A 24,843-nucleotide genomic window follows, 5' to 3' on the forward strand; every position below is an offset into this window, starting at 1 on the left:
TGTGTGTGTGTGTGTGTGTGTGTGTGTGTGTGTGTCTTCCTCCCTTGAGCTCAAACATATATTTTAAATCACTAATATAGTAATCAGGCCTCTGGCAGCCTATCTTGCACACACACACACACACCAACCACTTCAAATTAAAATGGGGGGAAAAATTCCACTGCTGCTGCTTACATCCTTGCTGTATCTGGGTGACTTTTTTTTTTTTTTTTAAGAAATTTTTGTCCTGGTGAAAGTGTTGGATTGACAGCCCCTGGAGGGGCCTCTGATCTCAGACTGGGACACGTGGACATGGGCCAGGAGCTGGGGGTTTTATTAGCATTTCGCTTTTGCACACCAACCGCCCCTGCTAGGCCGTCACAATCTGGCCTAGCAGAGGGCCCCCCGACCCCCAACCGACGAGTGGTCAGATCGGCCACCTCAGAAGCACTCTGGCCAGACCACGTGCTCGGGGCCCTAACAGCGGGGAAAATGGACGCGCTGTGACGTGTCTGGCCGCCCGGCAACAGGAAGGGTTAGGTCCCCAACCTTTCCCCCACCGAAGGGTCGGGGCTAGGAGACGAAAGCGGGCCAGAGGCCGCACGTGGGTCTAACTACCGCCCGGCTCCAAGCTCCGGCCCACTCCGGGGCTCCCGCCCCAGGCTGGGCCACGCAGGCCTAGGCGTCGTCGCGTCCCCAGCCGAGCCCCCGAGGCCGTCTGCGCCGCTCGCGCCCCGCAGAGGCGGAGGCGCAGCTGCCCCTCCCCGCCCGACGGCCGCGCCCGCGCCGATTGGCCGCCCTCTCGTCCAGGTGGGGCGCCCCGCCCCTCGGCGGCTCCAGGTGCGGCGGTTGGACCCGGGCCGGGGCCGGGGCCGGGGCGCCATGGCCGAGTCCCAGCTCGGCTGCCTGGACGAGGCGCACGTGAACGAGAGGGTGACCGCGGCGCAGGCAGCCTTCTACTACTGCGAGCGGCGGCGGGCCGCCCTCGAGGCGCTGCTGGGCGGCGGCGAGCAGGCCTACCGCGAGCGGGTCAAGGAGGAGCAGCTGCGGGACTTCCTCTCCAGCCAGGAGCGTCAGGCCCTCGGCGCCACCTGGAGCCCCTACGAAGTCGCCGCCGCCGCCGCCGCCGCCGCCGGCCGGGGCAAGAGCAAGGCCGAGGCCGAGACCCCGACGCAGGCCGCGGCCGAGTCCGGCGATTCCCTGGCCTACTGGCCCGACTGCTCCGACACCGAGGTGCCTCCGCTGGAGCTGGGCTGGACCGAAGCAGCCTTCTACCGCGGCGTGAGCCGCGTCACCCTCTTCACTCACCCTCCTAAGGAGGAGAAGGCGCCCCACCTGAAGCAAGTGGTCCGGCAGATGATCCAACAGGCCCAGAAGGTAGGCCACGGCCCCCCGCCCCCCACGCCTGGCCCCTTGGACCAGGCGCCACCTCCGAGGCAAGGCCTGGGCCTGGCCGCCCTTTCCACCCTCTGGAAAATGGGGCCAGAGCCCTCCCTTCCGACGTGGGGCTGGTCAGTCCTCTGGAGAGCGTGGATGTGAACGTGTTTGGCAAATTACAAGGTGTTGGGACAGTTGCTTGTCACCATTACAGTGTCCAGAGGCGCTGGCTTTCCTCTGCTCTGTGCTTCTGCTTCCCTGTCTGGTTTCTCTCCCTAGGGAAGAGTGTGGGCTGTGGAGTCCTTTGGTAAAATGGGCCACTCAAAGGTCTTGATAATAACCTATGTGCTGCTCAGGGATTTACAAAACATATCCCTGGCCATTTTCTGATTTGATCCTCAGGCAACCCCAGGAAGTGTGGTGTGGCCTCCCACCCCAAGCCACGCTGCTCTTAAGACGGTCCCCCAGAGTCAAGGCTGGCCTGGCCCCTGGCCCCTGAAATTCACTCCGGCTCTGGGCCCAGTGCTAGAGCTCACGCAGTCTAGGATGAATTAAGGGATGTATTTTGATCACCTACTACGTACCTGACTCTGTGCTGGGTGCTTTGACAAGGCAGATCCCTGGACTTAGCAGGTCAAGAAGAAGCTCCCACTTACGGCGTCTACTCTACCTGGGGATTGAAAGGAGGTGATGTTTCCAGAGTGGCTGGTATTCTAATACTGGTGGGGCCAGTGGTTCGTAGGGCAGGGGGAAGATTTACTCTGTGCCCTTGGGTAGGGGTACCTGGGTAGGACTTCCAGATAAAATATAAGATGTCCTGTTAAGTTTGAATTCCAGATAAACAACAAGAAAAAATTTAGTATTATTCAGTATGACCCAAATATTGCATTGGGACATACTGATGCTAAAAAGTCATTCACTGTTTCTGTGAAATTCAAAGTTAATGGGGACATTCTGTATTTTTATTTGCTAAGTCTGGTTCCCCTACATTGAGATTTGTTAAGAAACATCAGCAGCCTTCGGTGCCCAGTTCAAAATATACAGCAGGAGTGGCTTGGGTTCACCATTCTGATTCAACTCAGTAACTGTGGTTGGAGCCCTTTTATCCCTGGAGGCTGAACGAGCCTAGAAAGACCGGTGGTGGGCCTCCTCTTCCTGGAAGGCGCAATGCAGGTAGTTGGCTAGATTGGCTGCCAGAAGGAAGGGTTAACTTTTCCCTGTCCATGTTTCCACCCTCCCTCTCTAAAGAATTCCAGCTTGTCTACCTGAGCGTCCTTTGTATATTGCATTCTGCAAAAGAGAAAGACAAGTTTGGACAGAGGAGGAGAAAGGACTGGGTGACAATGCTGTGCAGCAGGGTGCAGCTGGGGTCAGGGGTCAGGGCTCACGCTGTGATACTCACAAGCCTTGATTTATGTATCCTTAATATGTGCCAGCCACTGTGCTAATGATTTACCTGCATTTTTTCTTTTGCTCTTCACAACTACGGAGTAAGATGGGTATTTTCCTTATGTTTGGATTCAGAACAGTTAAGCCACTTGCTGAGCCAGGGTTCAAACACCAAAGTCCTTCTCCTTAACTGCCGTGCTGTCGGTTGACTAAACCAAGGAGCTGGAATGGAACTAGCCTGGTCACAACCTGGACTGCAGGTTGTGAACCCCTGTTACAAGAAGGGGGAGACAGGGCCCTGCCCACTAGAACTTCTGGTCCCATATGGGATGCCAGGAATCTCCTGTGTAGTGGAGTGTTCTTAACTCTTTAAGTATTTAACTACAGAAACTTTAACAACTGTGAACCGATCCAATGCATACGTAATGAAACCAGTAATTATTGCCTGAGTGCGTACCGTGTGCCGGGCACTAGCCATAGGAGGATATAAGGTGGCCTTTGCCCTCCAAGAGTTAATTCAAATGCTGGGGGATGTGCTGGAAGGAAAGCAGTTTTTGAGGCTGGATATGCCTACGCTGGGAGGGCTTTCCAAGGAATGTAAATTGCAGAGTTGAAAGGAGAGAGAGAAGGAAACTGGAATGGGCAGTTTCTCCTTAAGAGACTCAGGAGAGAGAGATTTTCGATGTACTTTGCTTAAAGTACTGGCGGAAAAGTGCCTTCAGGGACCCAGAAGGGAGTCCGTGGCCTCTCCCACGCTGGCAGAGAGGGACCAGGGGAGGTTGCTGCCGCCTGGGCTGCTGTGACCACTGTAACTGCAGGGCGGGGGCAGGGGGGACTGGACTTAAATCAAGACCCTGTGTAGACAAGGAAACGGCTGGTTCTCATTTACAAGGGCAGAGTGAGAGGACCAAATAACTGCGATTTGGAAGAATAGTGCATTTGGTCATTGGACAAATATTTCGAGGTTTACTATGTGCTAAGCACTTCAGTAGAAAACAGACATATAAAACACACCTCTGCTCTTAAATGGCCTAATAGTCTAATAAACCATCATTTTAATACCGAATGATGGGTGCTTAACAGAGGGCGTGGCAGGAGGGGCACTGACCCAGCCCCTGAACCGGGTTAGGGAAGGACCTTTGATGCTGAGGGCCTGTCTACAAGCGTGTCTGAATGCAGCAAGAAGGGTGGAATTGCACCAAGCATCCACCCATCTTTGCGCCCCAGCTCCCTTCTGACCAGCGGCATCCATGTTTGAGTCTACTGAGTAGGTTTAGAGAGTGTTGCCTGTGCTCCAGGAGCAGAGGAAAACCTACTGGCCACCCACCTTGAAGACTGACCCTTGGCCCCTGCATTCCTGAGCCCCACACTCGAGGATACCAACTACCCAGCTCCTCACTGCTTACCACAGTGCCTCCCCCAGCATTTCCTTTGGGCCTCAAAAACCGTGTCAGGCAGAGGGGAGGCCCCTGAGGTCCAGAAGGGTCTAATGATTTGTCTTCAGACCGAGGACAAGGAGAGGACACAGCTTCCCCAGGTCCCTGGTCAGAACTACCAATGACTCCGTGTAGATATAAACACAACCCAGGAGAGGGTGGCTGCTGGGCTGGGAAGCTTTGATTACCTGGGAGCTGCTGCTCTTTATTCCCGTGGCAGTGAGAGGAACAGGCCCACCTGGTTGGTGGGGGACAGAGGGGCATGGGTAGCAGGCCCAGCCCTGCCCCATCTCTGCCTGTCAATGGTGTGTCCCTTGCCTTCAGGGTCTGGCTCAGAGGCTAGCCCTTCTTTGGCTGTTTATCAAATTTTCAATCCAAAAGTGACTTTTTGCTCTCAGACGTGGCTCCTTGTTTGTGCCACGTGTGTGCCTGGCACACAGTTCGATTTAGGAGAGCCCACTTTATCCTCGGGGACTAGCAGCTTTGGAAGAGCTAAGACTCCCTCCTACACCTGTCCATCATCTTTGTAGGGCCCCAGCGGCACGGGCAACCAATGATGTCTGTTTAATTGATTGGAAACTGCCTCCTATTGGCCACCCGCCCCTCTCCATCCGTCTAGGGAAGCAAGTGTCTGGAGAGTCCCCAGTTGAACTGCACATTACCGAGGGACCCCTTTAATCCCCATTGTTCCAAGCCACCTGGCAGCAGAGAGAAGAACGCTCTAAATTGGGAGGAGGGGGGTGCAGAGGGCTTTGGGGAAAGGCTCCAGGCAGGAGACGTGGTTGGCCAGGTTAGCAGCCTTGGTTAGAGGTCTGGGCAGGTGATGGGGGTGAACAGCCGGGTACACATGCCCAGGGGATGTGGCAAAGTCTCAGAGGCTCCAGTTCACGTCACCAGGAGGCTCAGCTTTCGGGTGGCAGCCTTTGCCACTGTCTCGCCCTGTTAGCCTCAATTGGCTCTTCCCTCATTCATATACATCCAGCAGATAGCACGCAGCACCTTCTCTGGACCAGGTGCCTGCACCAGGCACCATGCTGGGCACTGGGATATTGACATGAAGCAGATTCAAAAAGAAAAAAGAAAGAGAGAAGAAACAAAAGAAACAGTTGACATATATATATGTACTTAAATATGGCTGGTTTGTGAAATCTTGAGTCTGCCGGTACATTCGTCAGCCACCTCGCAGCCTTGTTGGAGAGCTGGTCCTGCTTCTCGCCTAATACCTTTCCCCGTTCTCCTACCGTTCCACATCAGAGGCTTTATCTAGAGCTCCTGAGCTGCCTTTGAAAAGCCTGATTCGCTGTGCAGAGCAAGAAAAGGCCTCTCAGGGCAGCCCGTGACCTGTGGGTCCAACACACTGTCTCCCTCGCCTAACTCTTCTTCCCTCCCTGAGTGACCATTCCTCATGGGCGGTTATTTCCAAGGCGTGGGGCGGTTCCAGAGTCCTTGTCCCCTTGAGGCTGGCGGATAATGATGCAGCTGCAGTTCCAGGGACTGAGCACTTCACAGTCCTTCCAGGATCTTGCCTCGGCCTGTCCCAGCATCCCTGCCAAGCCCTTGGCTCTGTGGCTATTGGATTCTGAGTCTCTGTCTTTTACGCTCAGTCACTGATCCTGGGAGCTGGGGTTTCTGGGCAATGGAGACCCAGCATCACGTCAAGGACAGAGAATAGGCTCTGAAGTTGAAAGGTCTTGATTTCTGTCCTGACCTGGCTACTTACAAACTGTGTTCCTTTGGGGTAAATCACTTCCGTCCCTGGGACTCCTGACCTGCAAAATTGGAGGGCATTACCTAGATTTCTGGATGGTTTTGAAAAATCAGGAAGAAACTGTATGAAAGCAGAGGATACCAAGAAAGTATCGTACAAACATCAGTTGTCCTGGAAAGGTGCTGCCGTCGCTCTCCCCTCGCAGAGCCAGGAGGGAAGTGTGGCTGAGCTTCCTCCCAGGACTCGATGCGGGGCTGCCTGCCAGGAGATCAGAGTTAGGACGGTCAGGGGTTGCTTCTCCTCTGCAGGTTGGAGGCCCTGTGCAGGTGCGCTTCCTGTTTTCTCCTCTGGGTGAGAGGAGCAGCTCCAGCTGCCCACCCGCCCCCCACCCCGCACTTCTCAACTGCCTTGATCTGATGTGGCCGTCTGTCAGGGCGGCTCTCATCTGCCAGGGTGGCTCTCGTCTGCAGGGCTGTGGTAACTGAGGACTCAGCCAAAGGTCTTCTCTAGGATCTGCCACGGGCCGAGATGAGACAGGAAGGCACGAAGGCACGGAGGCTCCCCGGTCCCTGAATCAGGGGTCCCTGAGGGCGTCCCCTGCAGAGTCATTCAGAAGGGCAGTCTGGAAGGACTCCTCAGGACAATAGCTTGCACAAGTAGGCGCTGGGGCGTGGGGACGTGGGGGTGGGGTGGGTGGAGGTGGGGGACAGGCTGTGTTTCTGTCTTTGGAGAAGAGGGAGGCTGAGGCTTGGTTCCTCTGAAATCTGACAATTTAGGTCCCTGAACCTCTGAGGATGGGTGTTTCCCGGGGAGTTCAAAAGTAGAAGATGGGGCCTCAGTAAAGGGGTGCATTCTTCATGACTTCTTGGTCTCACGGTAGCTTAGCCAGGTTTGCTGCAGTGGTCTCAGGAGGCCAGGTCACTGCAGGGGAAGGAGTACACAGTTGGCAGCCGGGAGCCTGGGTGTCTTCATTCTTGCTCTGTCTTTCCTCCTCTACCAGGTGACCTTGGGCAAATCATTTGACCTTGCTAGGCCTCCATCTCTGCATCTGTAAAATGGGGATCATTCTTGTCTTCTTGCTTACTTTCACAAGATTGCTCTGAGAGTCCAGTGCAAGACTATATGAGACAGCATTTTGAAAAAGATGACTAATAGATGCAGATAAAAGGGATTTATATTACGAGGGGCTAACATTGTTGAAAGATAGGTGCTCTGCATGTTATTTCCTTTAATTAACTCAATCCTTAGCACCTTACAAGGGAAATGAGGTTTTCCCAGAGGCTCAGGGAAAGCACAAGGCCGTAGATCTCATAAGAGGCAAGCTGGGACTCCACCCAGGTCTGAATTCAAGGCTTGTGTCCTTCTGCTACACATGCAGTTACTTTTGGGGATTGCCCCTGTGGCCACCGCTTCCATCTGAAATTCCAGAAGCAAAGTATATTTGTTGCCAGCCAGGTTCTGGGAAGCTCACCAACTAGTTCTGGAAACAAACAAGTACAGGACTACTTTGGTGGGAGAGGGAGAGGAGAGGATTCTTTCTGCCTGGTGGCACTGGTGTCACCAGGAAGCTGGATATAGGTAGCTTCCAGGGACGTATTTGGTTTGGCCATGCCACATGGCTTGTGGGATCTTAGTCCCCCGACCAGCGTCCTCTTGCTGGCCACTTTCTGGCCCTCTGGGACGTGGGCCCTCACTGACAAACTGAGACCTTAATGGGAGACCTGCCGGCAACCCCACGCCCACGCCGCCCCATCTGTCCAGGTGCGCCCCCAGGATGCTGCCTCACTGCTTCACCTTGGCTGGTGGTCAGGTCCGCCTCCTTTTCCTCACAATGTACAGGGCAGAGCCTGTTCTGGGGCAGGCCTCCAATCTTCTGGGAGAGAGGAGCAGGGCAGAGGACCAACGAGCAGGGCTGGGTCCTGGCTGACCGCCTGCCTCTGCTCCTGACACTGTCCTGACCACACCCCCTCCCAGGCTGAGTCACTCTAGTGATCCCTGCCCCTCCCCCTCCCTCCCACCACACCTCCTACCCCAGGGGCCATGCATGACTGGTCGGCCTTAGCTGGGGCCGCTGCCTCCCCCCCCCCCCCCCCCCCCCCCCCCTTTTCTTTTCCTTCTCTGAATTTGTGGAGTCTGTAGACTTGCTAATGATCCCAGAATCTTAGCCCAGGAAAAGAGCCTATGGCTTTTCTAATTAGTGGTCTCTCTGGCCTGAGTTTCTAGTAATCTGTTGGCTCATCCCAGCCCAGCTTGTACGGTGGTCACCCTGTTGGGCCTCTCACAGCACTGGTGGGGCACGTGGGAGGCTCCAGATAAATGCTCTTTCTGTTGTGTTCTCTAGCAGTGAGTCGGCAGGAGGCAGGGTCAGGGACAGGGACCAGGGCTTCTTTCCTTTTTGTGGGTCCTTGAGGACCAACTGTGAGTGTTCTTAACTCCCCCTCCCGGAAGGGTTCGCAGACTGCTTGGAGATTCCCCACTTCTGCTCATTTACTCACCATGTTTCACACGTGCCACATTCCAGAAATATACAGGTGAATAAAATGTGGACGCTGAAAAAGAAAATAAACTGCAGAACAGGTTGGAGGGAGCGGGTCAATAGCTATTAACTGTTGAGTACTTAAATACCAGACCGTGCTCGCCCTTTTAAAATATGTTATTTCCTTTAACTTTTACAACAATCCAGCAACTTTCCATTTTACAGATGCTAAGGTCACAGGGCTGGTAAATAGTGGAGCTGGATGGGAACTTGAGATTGAGTCTGAATCCCACTGAGCTCCAGGGGCGCAGAGGCCTCCTGGGAATTGACGGCTGAAGCAGCCGGTATGGAAGGGAGGGCGGGCAGAGGGCCGGGGTGTGCAAGGCCGGAGGCCTCGGAGTGCACAGATTCACGCTATTCCCAGCGCCCCGCTCCCTGCACCCTCCACTTGCCTCTCTGGAGAAGCCCTCCCAGGCAGCATCACCTGGCTGTGGCCAGTAAGTTATCCTTGCCGCTTCTCAGAACCTCCCGGGCAAGCTGCCAACTCCAGTTGTCTTGCGCTGATTGATCCATCAAGAAATACCTCGAAGGTACTTCTCGAGCCCTGCCGTACTCTGCCCACGTAGTGTGTGGTGCTCGGAGCTCCAGGCCAGTAGCCCAAAGCAGCAGCTTATCCTAAGAATCATGTGTGTTTCCTCGTTGGGTTTTTTTTTCTTAGCAGCTGATTTATCTTCTTAATTATGTTTAGCTTTAAGCTAATGTTAAAATGAGCTTGCATTAGATAATTTTCACTAATTAACACCAACTTAGTGCAGGGGAAGTCATCCCAGAAGCATGCCGTGGGGCAGGGAAAAGCTGGCCTAGGATCTTAAAAAGAATTGCTCTTCTTACTGCCTGGCAGATCACATATGGTTCTTCACGGCTGAATTAGTTGACCTTGCTCACATGGGTACAGTCTGTTCTCTGGAGAGCCGGCCCGAGTGTCCTTTGTATCACCCCTTCATCCACCTAGTTTGGGGAATAGGTGTCAAGAGTGCCTCGTAAGGATGAGGGGTGGACAGGGAGTGAGCCCCGGTGGTGCACAGCAGAGGCGGGAACAGAGCTGGCACAGAGGCCACGGGGCCTGGGAGGGGAGGTGGCCTGGCTGGCAGAGCTGGGCTCCAGTGGCTGCCAGTGCAGGAGGGAGCCTGGTGGTTAATGATGTCTAATTAGTGAGCCTGAAACAGTGTAACATGGCCTCAGACAGCTGGGAAGCCTCAGCTGACAAAGCGCAGGTGCCCGGCCGGTGGGCTGGGGGCAGCCCGGCCTCGAGGCAGAGAACAAGACCCCAATGGTCTTGGCTTCTGTCCTCTCTGTGGGCCAGGGCTCTGGTCCAGACTGCTTCCTCAGCCCCCCGAGAGAAGCCCCCTACTGCGGAGGTACTCTTTAGACATTCACTGCGTGTCAGGCCCTGTGCAGGGTGGCATGACAGGTCTCTGCGCGCCCCCCCCTCCACCATGTGCTCAGAGAGACACAGGCCTGAGCAGGTGTGCCTTCTGGGAAGGGTACACACTGCCCTGGGGGCTGGGGACCCAGGACGAGAATGAACCTGGGACAGCCTGAGAGAGGGTGAAGCAAGGACCTCAACAGGGAAGGGATGTTCCCATCACCACAGGGAGAAGGTGGTGACAGTGTGAGTTAAGCCACCAGGGTGGGAGTTGCTGGGTGTGTTTGGAGAACGCAGAGGAGTTTATCGTCAAGGGAGGGAGTGGGTTGGAAGCACACGGAGGGTCTTTGGCCAGGCTGAACTCAGGCCGAGGGTTTGGGCAGGGAAACGGCGCGCTTAGGGTTGGGCTATTGGTTCCACCTGCCAAGAGCAGGGGACCGACCCCTAGTCTCCCATCATGCTGACGCTGAGCCCCACCCCCACCCTCCCACCGTGTGCCAGGCACTGTGGAGAGGAAGCACAGCGCCAGATGCTCTCCAGGCGTCACTGCGTCTCCGCATCCTCACAAGAACCATGAGTCAGCCTCACTTTACAGGCAGAGTTCCCAGGGGTCAAGTAACACCCGTGGTCTCACCACCCCTGTGGAACCCCCGACTCCAAAGTCTGTGCTTCACCCACTGCAGGATGCTCCTGGACTTTGGGGATTCAGCTAAATGACTCTGGTGTCCCAGAGGTAGGAGGCTGCAAGGCAGGTGGGGCAGGGCCAGGCAGCGTCCGTGGGTGTTCCCCGGGCAGTCATGCAGGCCTCCTCTCCTGGGCTTTCCTCTCCTCTCTCACCCCAGGAAGCACAGACAGGAAGCTTAAGGTAACGCTTTCTTGTCCAGTTGTTCACATCCCACCGGGGGAGAAATTGGATGGGGCCTGTTGCAGCCTTGATGACAAAAGAAAGCCTTTGACGTGTGCCGGGCGAGTTGTCTCCATCCTCCAGCAGCACCTCTCCATGCTCAGTGGCAGCCGTGCCAACTGGGTCCCGAGCCCACCTGGAGGTGCTCTCCACCCAGGCTGCAGTTTTCTTTCCTTTCTTTCTTTCTTTTTTCTTTTGGCCGCGCCTCATGGCCCCAGCCAGGGGTTGAACCCAGGCCCTCGGCAGTGAAAGCTCAGAGTCCTAACCACTGGACCACCAGAGAATTCCCAGGGCCGCAGTTTTCCTAGTGGTGCGTTCTGTGCTCGGCGTGCAGGCACTGATGCCCAGCGTCGCTCGAGGGACAGTGCACTGTACAGACTTACTTACTCTTCCCTTGATTGAGCTGCCCTTCCCCTCGGTTCAAGTTTTGACCTTCCTGGAAGTGTAGTGTTGCCTTGGCGTTAATCACCATGTTCTGGACCTGCTGGACATGGTACCAGGCAAAGGAAAACATCTCTACCTTGACATCTGGGGCTGGTGGGCAGCTCTGTGCTGCTGTCTCCCTGGGAGCTGCCTCCGAAGTGAGGCCCCTTTGTTCTGGGTTCCATCAGAGGAGAGAAGGGGGTGCCGACGTGGACCCACAGCTCACAGCAGGCCAGGCACTGTGTTCCTTGTGCCGCTGCATTATCTCATTTAAAACTCAGAACAACCCTGAAGGGACCACCTCCCCATTTGAAAATGAGGAAATGGAGACTTAGATGAAATTACTCACTCAAGGCCCCACAACCAGTGAGACTTTCTGCTTCCAGAGAGTACATTCTCTTCCCAACACTGGCCGTCACTCAAAGTGTGATCCTTCCACCACCTGCATTCAGATCTCCTGAGGGGGAGGGTGTTGTTAAAACGCGTTTCCAGGGGCCGCTGAGTCAGACTCTCTGGGGGTGGGGCCCTAGCATCTGCACATTCAGCGGGCACACCCCGCCCCACCCCGCCCCACACCGGCTGATCCTCTACAGGCTCGAGTTTGACAGCCACTGCCCTGGAGACCTAGATCGCTCGCTGGGGAAATCAGAGAAGGCGGTCCACAGCTGGGGATGTGTGAGCCGGGTGCTGGCTGGCCTGCCCAGAACTGGCTCCCCTGGGCTGCCAGACAGATGGACCTTCTGGGAGGCAGCAGCTGACCAGTTTGCCCAGGTGCTGCCCTTCCTACCCCAAGGCACCTTAGGGCTGGAGGTGGGGGCATTTGGCCCCATTCACCTGGTTTGGTGATAGCCCCTCAAAACCGCACAGCTTTTTCATGGGATTTCGTGGGCATGATCTCATCTGAAACCCCCAACGGCCCTGGGAGGCAGGCAGGGCAGGCATGGGAGGTAAAAGTCAGGCCCCAGGCTTACATGGGTAATCAGTGGGCAAGTGGGGACCGGAGCTGCCCATGTGGGTTCCCCTCCCTCCCTTCCTCCCTCCCCGGGAAAAAGTGACCATCTCCAGCACATACCTGCAAGGAGCGTGCCTGGCCTGGGGCCTCTTGCCTTTTCCCCACAGTGGCGCTGAGCGAGACGTTGTGGGGGGGGGGGGTCTTTGTCAGCAGCAGCCACGCCCACCCCAGTGCCTAAGCTCCACGTCAGCAGAGCTGGGGAAACCAGTGACCGAGAGGGTGGTATCGTCCGGCTCTATGGATGTATCCTGGTTTTGTGTGACCAGAAGTGACCTCAGGTCCTAGCCAGAGTAGATGTCCCCAGAGCCTCCCACGACCACATCATCTGGGGGTGACAGCTCTGGACTGGGGTCAGAAGCCTGGGCTTTATTTAATCCCACCTCTGCCAAGACCCAGCCGGGTAACTTAACCTTGGGGCTGGGCTCTAGCTGATACATTTCCTCCCAGCTCTGAGGTTCTGCCCATCTGGAATGTCCTTCAGGGTAGGCGCCGAGTGCAGAGATGCAGCCTGTGCCTGCACTGGAGCCTGGCCCAGGGGCTTTGTAGGGCTGACTTGCAGCCCGTGCTCCACTTGCTGGCTTGCATTCCATCACAGGGAGGACGGGTACCCTTTCATAATCTGCACAGAGGCGCTGGCTGTATGTGCTGGTGGCAGCTCTGCTTCCTGGTCTGATGTTCTTGGCGTGGACTTTGACCCCTTCGTAAAGTACTATCCTCAGTAATGGGCTGGCTGCCCCTTCAAGACCTTGGGTGGGTGGAACAGAGGAAGACCAGACCGGGGACTGGCGCTCAGGCCGCAGTCCCAAAAGGCGCCCACTTCCTTTCCCTTCTCTGTGCCCTTGAGGAAGAGCTTCAACCCTGCCTTCCAGCAGGATGGTCTAACCTGGAATCTTGCGCAGCATTCTTTTTTTTTTTTTTGTCCCTCCACCAAAATGTCTAGTCATTAATGAAATAAAAGAAGCTAGGTCCACAGCCCTCAAATAAAACAGTAGACGTGAAACACCCTCCGTGTAGACATTCATTCCACAAACATGGAGAACTGACTTCGTGTTGAGATGTCCCCTGAGGGTGGAGATTCTGAGAGAAGTCAGATGGTCCCTGCCATCCGGGAGCCCACAGCCCAGTAAGGGACAGAGCCATTCAGCAGATGTTACAATAAAATGTCAAGGAGCTCTGTTATGTACCCGGAACACAACGTGGGCAGGAAGCAGGGAGTGGTGAACAATATTGGGTGGGGAGAAGTTCAGGAAATTCTTACCTGTGTCTTGAAAGATGCGTAGATGTTTCACAGGAGTACAGGAGGGGTAGGAACAGAAGAACTGGAAACCGCCTGGTGTGTGCAGTTGTTCTCAAAAGGGGGTGGGGAGTTGATGCAGTTTTGCCCCCAGGAGATATTTATCGATGTCTACAAACATTTTTCATTGTCACCAGTGGGGGTGGCGCTACTGGCATGCTGCTAAGCACCCTGCGATGCACATGACAGCCCCCCACAGCAAGGAATACTGTCCCTGGACCCCTGGAAGTCCCACAGTGGAGAAACCCTGAGTTAGGGTAACTGCAGGTCATCCTGCACGGCTGAAAACAAGGGGCAGACGTGAGATGGTCCGAGATGAAGCTGGAGAGGAGGAAAGGGGCCATCATAAGGCCCTTCAATGCCAAGTTAAGGAGTTTGGCTGTGGGACCCACCACTTCATCAGTCTGTTGTTTTGGCAGGGTCACTGCTACGGAGAAGGAATTGGAGCACAGAGATGGAGGAGAGACTAGTTAGGAAACTATTCCAGAAGTTCAGTGAGAAATGAGGGGGGCCCGAGCAAGGGCAGCAGTGCAGTAGGAACAGAACGGAGCTGACCCAGAGAAGGTGCACAGAGGAGGACCTGCTGGCGTCGGTGGCCGATTGGATTTGGTCGTGGGGAGGAGGAGGAGGCCAGCAGACTCAGGCTTCTGGCCCGGATGACCTAGAGGACGTTGGCTTTGGAAGGGCCTCCAGGGCAGGCTGGTGAGCATGGCTCTGTGGCGAGGAGACTGGCAGTGCAGTGGCCATCCAGACTGGGTCATCCAAGCACACCAGGGGTGTCAGTCCCCAGCTGTCTTTTTTTTTTTTAAAATAAATTTATTTACTTATTTAGTTATTTTTGGCTGTGTTGGGTCTTCGTTGCTGCACACAGGCTTTCTCTAGTTGCGGCGAGCGGGGGCTACTCTTCGTAGCAGTGCGTGGGCTTCTCATGTCCTGGCTTCTCTTGTAGCGGAGCACGGGCTCTAGCCGCGCGGGCTTCAGTAGTTGCGGCACGCGGACTCAGTAGTTGTGGCTCGCGGGCTGTAGAGCTCAGGCTCAGTAGTTGTGGTGCACGCGCTTAGTTGCTCCGCTGCATGTGGGATCTTCCCGGGCCAGGGCACGAACCCGTGTCCCTTGCATTGGCAGGTGGATTCTTAACCACTGTGCCACCAGGAAAGCCCCTCCCCGGCTGTCTTGAGTAGAGTTGCTGCGGAGTGCACGGGGAAGGTGGAGTCCTTTTTATTAATTTCGTTAATCTAATGGTAGTTAAGGAGTCCAGGAAGAGAATCTGAAAAGATGGCAGCTTAATTAAAGGTAAGTGACAGATGGAGGGGAATTCAGAGGTTCCCTAACACACCCTGTTGCCCCACCCCACCGCTGAGGCCGAACATCAAAGGAGGAGATGGTAAGCTAGCCAAACACCTGATGAGAAGTGTTACAACATCAGAACTGCTTTGCCAGAGCCTGCGACAGCGTCTAAAAACTCCTGCCACCTCAAATTAACCTCTCTCCCCAGGTGCCGCACGTCAGTGGGTAACCAGGTAAAGGAGCCTGCCGGGAGGCCAGGGGATGACTTTTCCCTCCTGACGAAATCCGGCTCCCCGGGTTCTGTGCCTTTGATGTCTCTCTTATAAAACCTGATTTTCCATTTCTACTGGCAGCCTTGAAGTTAGATTTGGCCCGTAGGATCACGGGGCACATTAAACACCAGAGCGGAGGGAGTGGGGAGCTGGTTTTCCTGGGCCTGATGCCGGGGATCCTAATGTCAAGCAGGGCCTCAGAGACCAAAGCGGAGGGTAATTATCACCACTCCTCCACAACGAGATTGCAGGAGTCAGCGAGCAATTGGTTTTTTCCTACTACAGATATTTCACTGCTTAATTGGTAGTGACACAGATGGCTGGCTCTGACCAGGGCACCGCAGACCAAGCCTCCCGGAAGCAGGGCCCCTGAGGACATCTCTCTCTCTAGTCTGTGCTGCTCTCACAGCATATCCTCTGTCGGGTGGGGGTGAGGGCGAGCAGGCTCCCTGCGCTTTCAATTACAAAACAAAAGCAAGAGTGAATCCAGAAGCGCTTTCCTGAGCCAGTGAAGCCCTCCCCAGCAACATACTGAGAGTCAGCTTTGAGCTGGACACTGTGGAGAGTCTGGAAATGAGCAAACAGTAGACTCTGGCCTCAGGCAGCAGTTGGGAGCTATCAGGAGGCCTCTGAGATGGTGCGAGCTGTGTTCTGCTGGAATGAAGCCTAAAGTGGATTGTTAAAACCCTCCGTGATCCAGCCCCACCCCGTTGTCCTTACGCTACACCTACCCTGAACTGTTCCAGGCCAATTGTTTTTTGTTTGTTTGTCTGTTTGTCTTGGACCTCAAGTGCAGAGCTGATTGTGAGCCTCAGTTCATGGTCCACTGCCATTGTCAATCCAGGGAAGGCCCCTCTTATTTTACTCTCTCCTTCCCTCCCGTCCCTTTCTCCTTCCATAGGCAGCCACCCTCCTATATTCAGTGTATGTCCTTGGACATGTCCGTATCCTTGAAAAACATGCAGGGTTATTTTATGTAGTGTGTTTTTATTTACATAAATGGTATTAGGCTATAGATCTCTATCTCTAACATTCATCTTAAAAAGAACTACCCAGGTTCTGCACATGGAACTCGTTCATTGCTTCTGTCTGCTGCAGAGCACTCTGTCCGGAGCATCCCTCACATTCTCCACATCCATTCTTCTAGAGATGGACATCCAGGTTGCTGCCAACTCCTTGCTATCCCGAAGAAAGCTACAGTGAATGTCTTTGTTCCTGCCCCCTTATAGACCTGTGCAAAGATCCAAGAGGATCCCTGGGTGTGTAGCCGAGAGTAGCGTTGCTGGCTTCCAGGCATGCACAACCTTAAATCCACGAAGCTCTGCCCCTTGCCCTAGGAAATAGCTGTACCAGTGTTCCCTCCCACCCTCAGTGAATGAGGGTTCCCCTTTCCTCACACGCCAACATTTAGGACTATCCAACTTTCTAGTTTTTAGTTCATGTTATAGTTGTAAAGTGGTATCTCTCTTATCTCTTTGCTTTTTTTAAATTTATTTAAAATTTTTATATAATTTTTAAAGGTTACACTTCATGTGCCGTTATTATTACTGTCTCTTTGCTTTAATTTGAATCTTTCTGCTTACTAATGAGGTCTGCTTCTCTTTACATACTTATTAGCCATTCAGGTATCTCCTCTAGGAATTGCCTATTCATATCCTTTGCCCATTATTCTAATTAGTTTTCTGTCTTTTTCTTGCTGATGTGCAGGCATCTCTTGTGTATTATTAGTTCCTTTTGGTTGTAGACATTGCAGATATCTTCCCCCTGTCGGTTATCTTTGTCTGTTGACATCTTTCTTTGAACAGAAAATCCCTAATTTGCCAAATGCCTCTTTTAAAATTTTGTCTTATGATTCATGCTTTTGGAATCTTAAGAAATCCCATCTTACCTATGCCATGAAGATATTTTCCTATATTTCATGAATTCCTTTATTAGTTGTATCTTCTGCATTTAGGTATACAGCCTACCTGAAATTCACCTATATATGGTGTGAGGTAGGGATCCATTTTATTTTTCTGCATTTAGTATGCCAGTTGTCCCAATAGCATCTACTAAACAGCATCCTTTCTCCATTGAGTTGTGATTCTGCCTTAAAGTTAAGACTTTAAGTTAAAGTTTTATATATGTGTGTAGGTACCTATATACTTCTGGTCTCTCTATTCTGTCCCATGGTCTATTTGTCAGTTCCTTCCTATCTCAGTATCGCAATTCTTATTAATTTGGCTCTGCAGTATGTCTTACTGTCTAGTAGGACAAGTGTCCCCTTTTAGCTTTTCTTTTTCAAAATTGACTTAGCTATTTGAATCTTCATTCTTCCTCACATCTTAGAAATATTTGAACTCCTCAAAAAATTTTACTGACCATTCATTGGAATTGCATGGGATTTTATTAATATGAAGAGAACTGGATTTTTAAAACATTAAATCATGTTATCCATGAACACAATTTATCTTTTCATTTATTCAAATGTTTGTAACTGTCCTTTAATAGAGTTTTCTAAATTTCTCCATAAAGGTATTAATTCCTAAATACTATGTGCTTAAGTTGCAATTTTGAATGGACCTTCTTTTCTTTTTTTTTTAATTGGTTATTGCTGTAGTAGAAAAATGCTATTGGTTTTTGTAAGTTTTTCTTGTATCTGGCAATCTTGCCAAATTCTCCTATTACTTCTAATAGTTTTTCTCTGCATTCTGCTGGGTTTTTTTTTTTCTTTAAATATCATCCTTAAATACTGGTAGTTTTGTCTCTTCTAATCCTTCTGTCTCATTTCTTTTTCTTGTCATGTTGCATTGGTCAGGCCCGCCAATACCTTGTTGAACAGCAGTGGTGATAAGTGAATATTCTTGACTTGCTTAAGACTTAAAGGGAATGCAACTTTAAGTATGTATGTTTCATGAGGGTTTTTAGTAGTTAGGCTTTATGACATTAAGGAAGGTCCCATCTATTCCTAGTTTTTTGAGAGTTTTAATCACAAATAGTGTTATCAAATACTTTATAAAAACTTATTAAGATAATATATGATTTTCCCTCTTTGGCACTATAAATGTTATAAATTGATATGTTTCTGATGTTGAATAATCCTTTCATTTTTAGGATAACCTTATTTGATTATGCCGTATTGTATTTAATTTACTTTTTAAAAAACTGAACTATAGTTGATATGTATAATTCACTTTTAATGACTTATCCATGTCAATTTCATTTTCAAAGTCATCAACGTGTAAATATTCCTAGTCTTTTTACCATTTCTTAAATAGTAAGAATTTCTTAAAAAGTAAATATATCTGTAGTTATTTCTCTTTCTTCATTCAGTATTTTATTTGCATCTCCTCTGTTTCTGTCAGTCATGCCTGTCCTCAGTGCCTTTGCTTGTGCTGTTTTCTTTGCCTGAAATGTTCACCTCCTGGGCCCCTGGTAGCCCATGTGGTGCCTGTGCGCAGATTAGGAAAAGGCATCTCTTCCTCAGGCAGGCACAGCTCCCACTCACCCCCATCAGCCCAGTGCCTGTGTGCAGTGCACACCTGCATACCCATGCATGGCAGCCTTGCCCACTTCCCTGCTTGGTTTTATTCCCTGCTCGTTTCTTATGGCACCCAAGACTGCCCATTCTTCAGGTTTCAGCTTCCTCGGTGAAACCTTTCCTGTTCTCCCCTGGCTGAAAGTAATCTTTCAACCCTCCCCCTCCCTAAGTCCCTCCTTCTCTTCCTACCACCCCTCCTTAGAACTCACATCACACATCATTTGTGCATCTCTTAAGGCATTTGTCTCATTTTACCTTATGTCTTATTATTTTGTGCGAATGTCTTATGATTCCAACTGGATTAACCCCTTGAAGTTAGGGACTGTAGTTTGTTTGTCCTTAGATCCTCCCTCTGCCTGTGGGGCTTTGTAAATGTTACTTGTATGAATGATTGGGTATTAGATGTAAGAGGTAAGAAGGGCCTTATGTGATATTGTGTAAATGGTGTTGGGGGGTGGTCTTTAGAGGCAGAGATAATGGCAGAGCACACGTGAAGGTGATGGTGATTGTGATGATGATGATGGTGATGGAGGATACACTTATTGAGCTTAACATGTGCCTGCACCGTGCTAAACGCTTTCACAGTTTGCTTCTCTAAGCCTTCTCAACAACCCTTTGAGACAGGTGCTACTATGAGCTCGATTTTGCTGCCAAGGAAGCTGGGGCACTGATGAGTCAGCAGTGGAGTTAGTGAACCAGGCCTGGTCTGCCTGGCTTCAGCGTTCGGGCTTTCAGTTACAACGACAAGCAGACTCCTTCGACCTTACAATGGTTACCATTTATTGAAGACTTACCTACATATCAGGCATTGTTGATGCTTACAGATGTTATTTTTAATCCTGATGCCAAATGTATCAAGTACAGAGTATTCCCACTTTGCAGATGAGGAAACAGAGGCTCATCAAAGTTAAGGGATTTGCCTAAGGTTACATAAATAGAAAGTGGTTATAATCGGATCTCTCTGACCCCAAAGCACATACTTTCCTCTGCATCATGGGCACAGTGCTTGGGGCCAACAAGAACACCCTGCCTCTGGAGCAGAAGGTTTGTGTAGGAAAGTGGAGGAGGCTGAGGTCAGAAAGGCACATCCGCCTCAGGCTGCGGAAGGCCTCGCCTTCCAGGATGGATAATCAAGGCTGGCTTTTGGAAATCAAGGGTCCTGGCAGGGACCTTGATTTGAGGATGAAGTGGGATGGTCTGGACACCTGGAGGCCAAGGGAGCCCGAGCTAACTGGAGCTCTGCCCGAATATGTGCTCAGGGAAGCACAGGGCTTTGCACAGCTGCAGGGAGATCAAAGCACCCAGGTCTGCAAAGAAAGTGGTATCTGAGCAGATCTGCAGCTTGTGGAAATGGTCCATTTCATGCCTCTCAGTGACTGCAGCTCCTTGAACCTGCTTATTTCCCGAAGGCACCAGAACCAACTTTCCTCAGCCTCCTAGATCTCCACTGACGTGGCTTCTGAAGAGCTGCTGGAAAATCCCCAGGGTGGGTGGTGGGAATTTGCCAAGGATGAAGTACAAGCAGCATGGCCTACACCCTCTGCACCATCTTCATTTCCCAGAGCAGGGAGCCCATCTCCTGCTCACATGTGCTCAGAGGTGGGTGGGGATGTGCAAAACCCAGGAGTGGTGCAGATGGCATTTTTGACTCTTGGCCAGCACTTACCCCAGCCCAGCTGGTCCTCTGTGGGCCGCAGTGTGACTCTGTATGTGTGTAGTCACCACGTGCCTCACTAGTGCCCTTCCCTGTCCAGGTCATTGCTGTGGTCATGGACCTCTTCACTGATGGTGAGATCTTCCAAGACATTGTGGATGCTGCCTCCAAGCGCCGCGTGCCAGTGTACATCATCCTGGACGAGGCGGGCGTGAAGTATTTCCTGGAGATGTGTCAGGGCCTGGAGCTCGCTGACTTCCGTATTCGGGTAAGTTGTATCACTGGGACTGGGGGTGGGAGGGGGGGAGGAAGTGGGATGGAGACTGCCTCTGCCCCTCCCTCTGCCTGCTCCCCAGTTCAGGGGCCCCGGTGAACAGCACTCTCAACCCCTTTCCTTCTGTCTAAAGCCTTGCCTCGTGAACTGCTAACCCTCACTGCACGACTGGCTTACATTTTACCCCAAGGCTGCTGAGGCCAAGGAGGCAGCTCCAGCCTAGTCCCGGGCGCTCAGCCCGCAGAGTCACTGTCAGGGTTGAAGGCAGGGCTGTGTTTCTCTTCTGAAGAGCTTTGAGAGCAGACTGGGGCCACGCTGGGCCCGTCTGAGCCCAAGGCCAGATTTGCTGACTTCCTCAGGCCGTAGGAAGCAGAGTCAGGGTCCCGTGGACAAGAGGATTCATCCTCCACCCATGCAGAGACTCAGCTTAGAGCCTCTAGGGCCCCAACCTGAGTGACAGTGCCCTTCTCCTCTTCTCAACAGAACATCCGTGTCCGCTCTGTGACAGGTGTTGGCTTTTACATGCCCATGGGGAAGATCAAGGGGACCCTGTCATCCAAGTTCCTAATGGTAGACGGTGATAAAGTAGCCACTGGATCCTACAGGTGAGTTGGGCCAGGTCAGAGAAGGGCCTGGGAGGCCTTTGTTCATGGTCACAAGTGTTCATGTTCAGAAAGATGCTGGACTAGAGCCTCCACAGTCATGAGTTTAAGAGCTCTTGTCTATTCTGATAGCAAAGAATAGCCTCCTGGCCAGTCCCTTCCCTCAAACTTTCTGGCTAATGGATTATTCAAGAAAGAGGGTCAACTTTTGTTGAGCATTAAGCACCGCCTGCCTTGCATGGTCCACAACAGCTGGTTGCCTTTTGAGGCTGGAAGAGACCCGGGCACATGACACAATTAATAAATGGCGTCGGTCCTCTTATGTGGTTGAAGTCTGGGGTTTTGCAGACGCTAGGTGCTCTAAAAATTCAGAGGAGAGCTATTAAGGAATGGAATACTATTAGCAGTAGTGGCAGCTATAGGTACTACTTATTAAATGTACGTTTGTGCCAGGTACTGAGCGAAACCTTTTATATTCGTTATTGGACTTTGAGCCTCACAGCAACTCTGTGACGGTACGCCTTACAAGCCCCATTTGACAAGGCACGCAGGGCAGAAAGCAGGTTTGAATCCAGACCTGACTTCTCTTGCCCTTGCCCTACACCCACTGCCTGCTTTCTGCATTTGAGGCCAAGACCTGGACCAAGGGAGGATTTGGGTCTGTGGAGGGAGGGCACCCCAGCACGAAGGCAGCAAGGCATCCAGCCTCAGTGGTGGAGCAGGTCGGGCTGGGCAGCGGGGTTTGAGATGGGCTCACCGAGGGGCGGCTGGCAGGGCGAGGCTGCAGGCCCGGGCACATGTATGTTGCTTTTCTGTCCCCATGTTCCCAGATTCACCTGGAGTTCCTCCCATGTGGACAGGAACCTTCTCCTCCTCCTGACAGGGCAGAACGTGGAGCCCTTCGATGTGGAGTTCCGGGAGCTGTACGCCATCTCCGAGGAGGTGGACTTGTACCAGCAGCTGGGCCTGGCAGGAGGCGCTGGCAGGCTGGGCCTCAACTACTCCTCCACTGTGGCTCGCAAGCTTATCAACCCCAAGTACACCCTGGTGACGGGCAGCCACCACCCACCCGGGGAGATGATGCGCTGGGCTGCCCGGCAGCAGCAGGAGGCCAGCCGCAATGCAGAGGGGCAGGAGGAGGGCAGCAAGGGCGGCGAGTTAGCACGGCGCCTGGAGAGTTTCCTGCACGACCTGGTCACGCTGGAGCAGGTGCTGCCCCCCGTGGAGCCCATTCTCTCGGGAGAGCTGAGTCGGGATGGCAGGGTGTTCTCCCACCTGCGTGTGGACCTGAAGCCCAGACCCCAGGACGCCCTTGCCCAAAATGGCAGGGGAGAAGCTGTCAATGGGGAGGCCACCGCGGCCAAGGAGGGCAGGCGCTTCAGCAGCAGGTTCTTCAGCCGGCGGTCCAAGAGGCCCGCAGCGCCCAATAGCACGGCCAGCGCCCCCTCCCCCGAGGCCTTGGCCGAAGCGGAGTTTATGGCGGGGAAGAGGCCCAACCAGGGCTCCAGTGGCGACGTCTCAGGTGAGTCCCTCCCACTGGGCCCAGGGCTCCTCAGGCCTCTGGCCCTGGTCCAGGAGCACTGCTGATTCTGCAAGAAGGCCGCCTCCCGGCAGGGAGAGCACATCAGCTCTGGACCCTGTGGTCCTCAATTCCCATCCTGCTCTGGCCTTTGCCTGCGTGTGGCCTGGGGCCAGCCACTGCAGGCCGGAGTTTCAGTTTCCTCTTCTCTAAAAGGGGAAAGTGATGCCTGCCTCGCCCAGCTGTTCTGAGGATATGAAGTGCTCAGAACAGTGCTGGGCACGGAATAGTCTGAGACTAGGGCTCTGACTCTAGGGCTTGTTCCAGCAAACCTTGTTCCTTGCTGGATCCGTTGCCGTCAGGATCTGACCTGGTCAAACACACCGCACCAATGCCCTGGCCCACTTTTCCTTGTTTCTGTTGTAAGTAGTTTGACATGGCTCCTCCCTGTGTTTATTTGATCAGTGGTATTTGTCAGGCTGTTTACTTCTGGGAGAGATTGTTCCTGGTGGCATCTTTCTGGTTGTCTCTCTGCCTTTATCTCTTTCTCTGGAACAGTCTCCAGAGTGGCCTCTTCTGGCTGGTGGTGACAGCCAGGGCCACTGCTGGCACCTTTTCTCATGTCGGCATTGCTGAGTCAAAGGGGTTTCCATGTTGGGGTTTCTCCCTCCGTGGCTGTGGGGCTTTGCAGCGGTGAGGCTGGGCTCCCTGGCTGGCCAGGTAGGTAATGGCAGGGACTTACCTTGGGCAGCCTGAGTGCTTCCAGAATTCCTGTGTCCCTCAAGGCCCCAGCTTTGACCTGACATTGGCTGGAGTGCAAGTCTTCCCAAAGACTGATGCCCCAGCCCTGCTAGAGAGCCTGACGCACTCAGTCTGCGCCTCTTAAAGTCAGGACAGGCCTGGAGTCTCCGAGAATTTGGGCACAGCAGCAGTGCCAGGGCTAGAGCTGCGCCTGGCCAGGAAGCATTTACTGAGCGCCTCCGTGTGCCGAGTCCTTCACCAGGTGCTCTCTCTCTCACTTGGCCCTCACAGGAACCACGGAGGTGGCAGATGGAAGCTCAGGGAGGTGAATTAAGTGGTCCCAGGGCACAGTAAGTGATAGTGGGGCCGGGACACAAACCGAGGCCAGGGCCCGTGTCCTGTCAGGGAGGGGTAGCTGGGCCCGGCCCATTCCCCCTGGGCTCCCTGGCTCCCCCAGCTCCGGATGCTTCTGCTGCCCTGCACCTCTTGTTTGGAAGAAGGGTTGCCATGGTGAACACCTGGCAGGGAAGAGAGGGGGAGGGGCGAGCCCAACCACAAAAGGGGCTCTTTCCCACGTCCTGACTGGAGGTGAAGTAGAAGCTTTCTCTTCCTTCAGCCCCTCACCCTGAGGTGCTGTTTCCATAGAAACAAAAGGCCATTGTCTTATCCCTTCCTGCCTCCTTTAGGGAGTCTCAGCATCAGATTCCCCTGCTTGGATGACTTGAACAGGTCACTGACACTTCCGCTGCTCCCTGAGTGTTTGCATGGGGTGCCAGGAGCCAGCCAAACAGCCAGGGACAGTGCCCTGTGCCAGCTCGTCTCCTGAGTGCCTGGCACCCAGAGAGAGAGAGTCAGAGACAGAGAGAGAAGGGCAAGTGCAAGAGTGCAGCGGCACGCACGAGGGATGGCCCTCAAGGTCACCCTATTCCTGCTCCATCATAAGGAAACACACAGCGTGGCCTCGTCCAGCACAGCCTCTGTGTACCTGGATGGGCATCCAGCCCTGAGGGCCTGGAATTCAAGTCCCTTAAGAGACCTTTCCTCTCCCTTCTGCTTTCTTCCCTCGAAGGCAGGGCAAGAAGCAGAGACTCCCCTCCCCAAAGCCCCTTTTTGTGGCCTCCAGCCTCCCAAACATTTGACTGGTTTAGTGCCTCCTCTCAGGCAGCAGAAGCTTATCAGCAGGACTCTGTGTGCCAGAGGGTCATGTTCCTGGCAGCATGGGGGTCCCCAAGGTTGGAACGAGCAATCCTAGTACACTGGGCACTGTCATCTGGGAGGAAGTCACTTTAGCTATTCCCTTAGGGCCCCATCCAGGGAAAGGATCCCTGTCCTACAGTGAATCCTACGGGGACCGTTCAGAGCATCATCAGAACAGCCATCGGATGGATCTCAGCTCCCAGTACCTTGCTCCCCACACCTTGGACACATCCTTTCACCTCCCCGGGGCTGTTTCCTGGTTGAGAAGAGGAGGGGTTGATCCAGGGAGGGTTCAAGAGGCCCCTTTGAGCTCTGATTCTGACTGTCCTTTCTGTCCCTGCTGCCCTCTTGTC

The 24,843-nt window shown here is 53.2% G+C and overlaps 1 protein-coding gene across 3 annotated transcripts in view; it reads left to right on the forward strand.

The window, feature by feature from the left end:
• Window positions 1–491: 491 nt before the first annotated feature.
• Window positions 492–24,843, forward strand: part of SACK1F (scaffolding CK1 anchoring protein F) — a 34,307-nt gene continuing 9,955 nt past the window's right edge. Inside the window, exons 1-4 of one of the 3 annotated variants that reach the window (XM_027107718.1) lie at window positions 509–1,356; window positions 20,258–20,425; window positions 20,915–21,036; window positions 21,864–22,555. In XM_027107718.1, coding sequence (XP_026963519.1) covers window positions 862–1,356; window positions 20,258–20,425; window positions 20,915–21,036; window positions 21,864–22,555 — 1,477 coding nt within the window. In that variant the 5' untranslated portion in view covers window positions 509–861. Of the gene's footprint in view, window positions 1,357–20,257; window positions 20,426–20,914; window positions 21,037–21,863; window positions 22,558–24,843 lie in introns of those variants that run through there. The other 2 variants (XM_027107719.1, XR_003433020.1) reach the window with 2 other exon arrangements.

The sequence above is a fragment of the Aethalodelphis obliquidens genome, unplaced genomic scaffold (genome assembly GCF_003676395.1).
Source record: "Aethalodelphis obliquidens isolate GAN/ISIS:26980383/991018 unplaced genomic scaffold, ASM367639v1 scaffold8, whole genome shotgun sequence".
Lineage (NCBI taxonomy): Eukaryota > Metazoa > Chordata > Mammalia > Artiodactyla > Delphinidae > Aethalodelphis > Aethalodelphis obliquidens.